This window comes from Apodemus sylvaticus, chromosome 10 (genome assembly GCF_947179515.1).
Source record: "Apodemus sylvaticus chromosome 10, mApoSyl1.1, whole genome shotgun sequence".
NCBI classification, from domain to species: domain Eukaryota; kingdom Metazoa; phylum Chordata; class Mammalia; order Rodentia; family Muridae; genus Apodemus; species Apodemus sylvaticus.
In genome coordinates, this window is record NC_067481.1 from 26709654 (window position 1) to 26713858 (window position 4205).

General features: G+C 53.7%; 1 protein-coding gene across 1 annotated transcript; it reads right to left on the minus strand.

Moving 5' to 3' along the window:
- Positions 1-2113: 2113 nt before the first annotated feature.
- On the minus strand, positions 2114-3397 carry Hoxb1 (homeobox B1). Its single transcript, XM_052196841.1, has 2 exons — positions 2833-3397; positions 2114-2442 (listed from the first exon to the last, which is right to left on the minus strand). Exons 1-2 carry the CDS (start codon positions 3395-3397, stop codon positions 2114-2116), a joined length of 894 nt encoding a protein of 297 aa, XP_052052801.1.
- Positions 3398-4205: the final 808 nt, after the last annotated feature.

Sequence of the window (4205 nt, forward strand, 5' to 3'; positions counted from 1 at the left end):
TGCTTAGCAATGCTCACAAGAGTCCCAGTCCTTTTCGCCGCCTGGCTTCCTTTCAAAGGTCACAAACAAAGTTGGAGGAGGGAGGGGGCTAGGGAGAGATAAGGCCTGTCTTCTTCATCGTTGCACCCCAGGGGTGTGATCCTGGCCCTAGGGCTTAGGCGATCTCTGAGTTACCAGAATCAATAGACCAGGCCTGCAGCTTGGAGCCCCCACATCGCTCCGATGCTACTCTGGAGCCTGGAGCGCAGGCAGTTTGTCACCTCTGAGGTGCTTCCAGAGGCTGGGCCCCCTGCCTCTTCGGACTAAAGGTTTGCTAGTGGTACTGGCGGGGGAGACAATAGTTGCCCCCTGGGCGTGCGCCACAGGCTTGTTTGGAAAGCCCAGAGGCGCTTAGAGGTGAAAAGGTCACCTCAGGATCCTGGTGTACCTCAGTTGCCTCTGTCCACCCCCAGGGTCCACTGTCCACCAAATCACCAGCACCTCCCCCATCCACCTCCGGGCACCTCCTTACCCACATCCCCTACACATCCCTTCAAAGGCCACCATCTCCTCCTTCTGCTCACAGTATCTTCAGCACCAGCCAAATCACCTGCTGGTGGATTGCAGTTTACTCAAGCTGATATTCCTGTATGGAAGGATTGGACTTGGGGCTTAATATCTGTGCTGGTGAGGAATTTGCCAATGACCATTCTTCTGACTGTCTGAGCAGGAATGGGGGTACCTTCCATACACCCCACAGTCCCAAGCCTGATACCTTTACTGTTTCCAGGGTTAACTGGGGGGAGATAAAGGAAAAGGAAACAGAGTCCCCTTGCCATTCCCCCATAATCCCTTTCACAGACATCAAACAGATGTCTGTTTTCCTCTCTTCCCAAGCCTTTCTCAAGATCGGCTCAGAACTATCTCATTCCCCCATCTTCCATCATGTGTTTCTGGGTTCTCCGAAAAGACCAGTAGACTACTAGGTATCTGGGGATCCTCTTCTACCTTAGCTGGGACCCGAACAACGCTCATTATCTCAGCCTTTCCAACCCAGTCAATGGCATGGTAGAGTTCATAGCTCCTCCTCCAACCCAAGATGGAGAAGCAAAAACAGAAAGAAAGGGGGGGAAACAGACTTTATTGTAATGAGGTAGTTGCAGATACAAAGAGAACCTGGCTTGCTTGCAGTTTGGTTTTCTAGAAACTCAATCGGTCCCTCTGCTGTTTCCAAGGTTCACAGAAATGTCCAAAGCTGCTGGGAACTCTGTCGCCATTCCTGGACCTCCCCAGACTGCCCCAGGGGTAGGGTAGTTTTATGGAAAGGAGAATGTGGGGGGGGGCAGTTTTTCCGGAGGTAATAAATAGGGAGCGGGGAGGGGCTACTCTCCCCTTCTTGGTTGAGGCTTGCTTGAAGCAGTCCTTGCGATGATGCTTCGGAAATCTCTGTAGTGCCAAGTTCCTAAACACTTTGGTGATTTAGTGATGCCAGTGGGAAGGGGCGGGTCTTGTAAGTCAGCCTCGGAGAGCTGCATTAGTGCAATACAAATGTGCCAGCAAAGGACTTGTGGGATTACTTGGGACTAGGCTTCTGGATTTTGTTTTTGGTTTTTGTTTTGTTTTTTGTTTGTTTTTTGGTATGTCACAAGGCAGTCGGTGCTATTGTAAGGTCTGCGGTGAGTTGGCTGGATTAAGGATTAAAATGAAGGGTTGGTGGTGACTTGCCCACCCTCTAACCCATCCTCCACCGGAAAATCCTGAGGACTGTCGGCCTAGAAATGCCAGGCCTAGAAAGAAGAGTTGGGTAAGAATTCGAAAGAACTCTCCAAGCTCAAAGGCACTGAACTGAGTTGCAAGGGAAGGAGAAGCCAGAAGGATGGGCTGACTCTAGATCAAAGCCAAAAGGCCTTCCTTAGGCCTCTGAAGAGTTGAGTGCTCCCGGGTCCCAAGACCTGTAGGATCCCAGCCATCAATCATCCCTCCACCCTAGATCCAACCGAGGGGGGGGGGAAGCAAAACAAAACAAGATATTTCCCCACTCCTGCCCAGTTTCCTAGGCAGCTCTAAACTGGTTCCTCGGCCTTGAGGAAGGTCACCTCCACCTTTGGAAGCCTGGTTACTTAGGAAGTTCAATTCAAGAGGTGATGGAACTGGGCGAGGCTTCTGGGGAGGTGCATGCAGACTGGTCGGAGGCGTCTCCGGCCGCTTCCTTGGGGTAACCTGGAGGGCCTGCGGGCGCCCTGCCCCCCTCTCGCTCGCGTTTCTTCTGTTTCATGCGCCGGTTCTGGAACCAGATTTTCACCTGCGTTTCATTGAGCTCCAGGGTGGCGGCGATCTCCACCCTCCGGGCACGGCTCAGGTATTTGTTGAAATGAAATTCCTTCTCCAGCTCCGTCAGCTGGCGCGTGGTGAAGTTTGTGCGGAGACCTCCGGGAGCGCCCAGTCCCAGTTCGGACACCTTCGCTAGGGGCGGGGCAGGGAGAAAAGCCACGTCAGTTCTCTCACCTCTTTCTCCCTCCCTTCCACTCCTCCCAGTCCAGTCTGGGCCCTCATCCATCATCTACCCAATGCAGACCCTATGTGGCATCACACACACCTTCCATTCGTAATTACGAAATCTAGAACCAACCTCCCGCCCATACTCACCTTCAGACAAGGAACATGAAATACTGGTTTCAAACTGGACACATAGACAAGACCTCCTTAGGGAGGAGGTAGCCCCGAACTTATCCCGTGGGAAAATCCCTGCTGACCTGAGCCCGGAAAGTGCTTACCTGGCTGGAAAAGGCCCTGGCTCAGGCCTCTCTGTGTATGCCTGCGCCAAGGAGAGGAAGTGGCTCCTCAGAACCCTACCTGTCTTAGGTGGATTTCTCTTGACCTTCATCCAGTCGAAGGTCCGGGGAGTGAGAGTGTTGGGTTCTGACGAGCAAGATGATTCCTTGTCCTCAGAGAGGAGATCGTAGGCTGTTGCAAAGTTTGCCGTCTGATCAGTTCCGTAAGGGGGCTGCGGCGGAGGATATGGCCCTGAGCTGACTCCGCCCGCTCCATAGCTGTCGGGCAAACCCCCTAGCTGGGCTCCGTAGCTCGACGGATGAAAATAGCTTCCATCTCCTTCCGACTGACCCACTGAATAATACTGAGAAGGCCCATAGCTGGGGTTGCAGGCAGCTGGGGCGTACCCCGAGGGAGCGGAGCTGGAAAAGGACACCCCCAGGGATGACGACGGCTGCTGGACAGGATACCCCGAGTTTTGTTGGAGCGCTGAGCTGGGTAGCCCTCCACCATAGCGGCTCTCCCCTGCGTAGCTGTCAACGGCCGGAGCTGAGCTGGGGGGAAAGGAGGTTGGGGCGCTGTAGGCGCTGGGTCCCCGGTTACAAAGTGGGTACTCTAAAAAGGAACTCATCCTATTATAGTCCATGTAGAGGCCGAAGGAGGGTCGGGCCGTTTGGGGAGACACCCTCTTGCCCTACAACCTTTCGGCAGTATGTCACGGCGCTGGCTAAGCTTGAGTCCATGGCCTGGACCAGCTTGCCCCGGCCAGCGATCCCCTAGGAAGGGGATAGGGAGTGGGGGTGGGGGGGCCACATGTGATCTCTCCCAGGCCAATGGGCTAAGCGGGCCAGAGTTTGGCAGCCCCAGCGCCCATCCATCACCCCCCAAGCATTAGCATGACAAAGACACTTCAATCACTCTGAGCCCATCCATCTGAGAGCGACGTGGAAGCGTCAAAAACATCTTTCTTCAAAGACTTTTTGGAAAGAAGGGACCAGAGGGTGGGGGGGAGAAGTTGGAAGAATATTCAAGACTTTACTCTCCTCCCAACCCCCAAAGGCCTTCAATAGGTTCCTGGATTATTAGATTTGGCCAAATTCAACCCAGCTGCCCCTCACTCTCTTCTACCCTCAAAGAAGCCTCCCCCACCCCACCCCAAGGCTGTAGAGTTGGAGACTGGAGAGTCAGACTCCTTACATGGCCCCGAACCCCCATTCCATGTTTCTTTCTCCCAGTTTGTCTTAGGATGGTGTTCTAGGACAGCCTGGTGAGGTATGTTATCTTGGGACAAAAGGACGACTAGGAAGGGAGGGAAACTGTAAAAGCACCTCAGGGTGTGAGCCAGGGTCTAAAATCCAGAAGAATTCATTACAAACCAAGAGGAGGGGAAATAGCATTTCAAGGGAACAAGAGGGAAAAGGAAATGTGGAGGGAAGCCGAGGGGCATCCTTTCC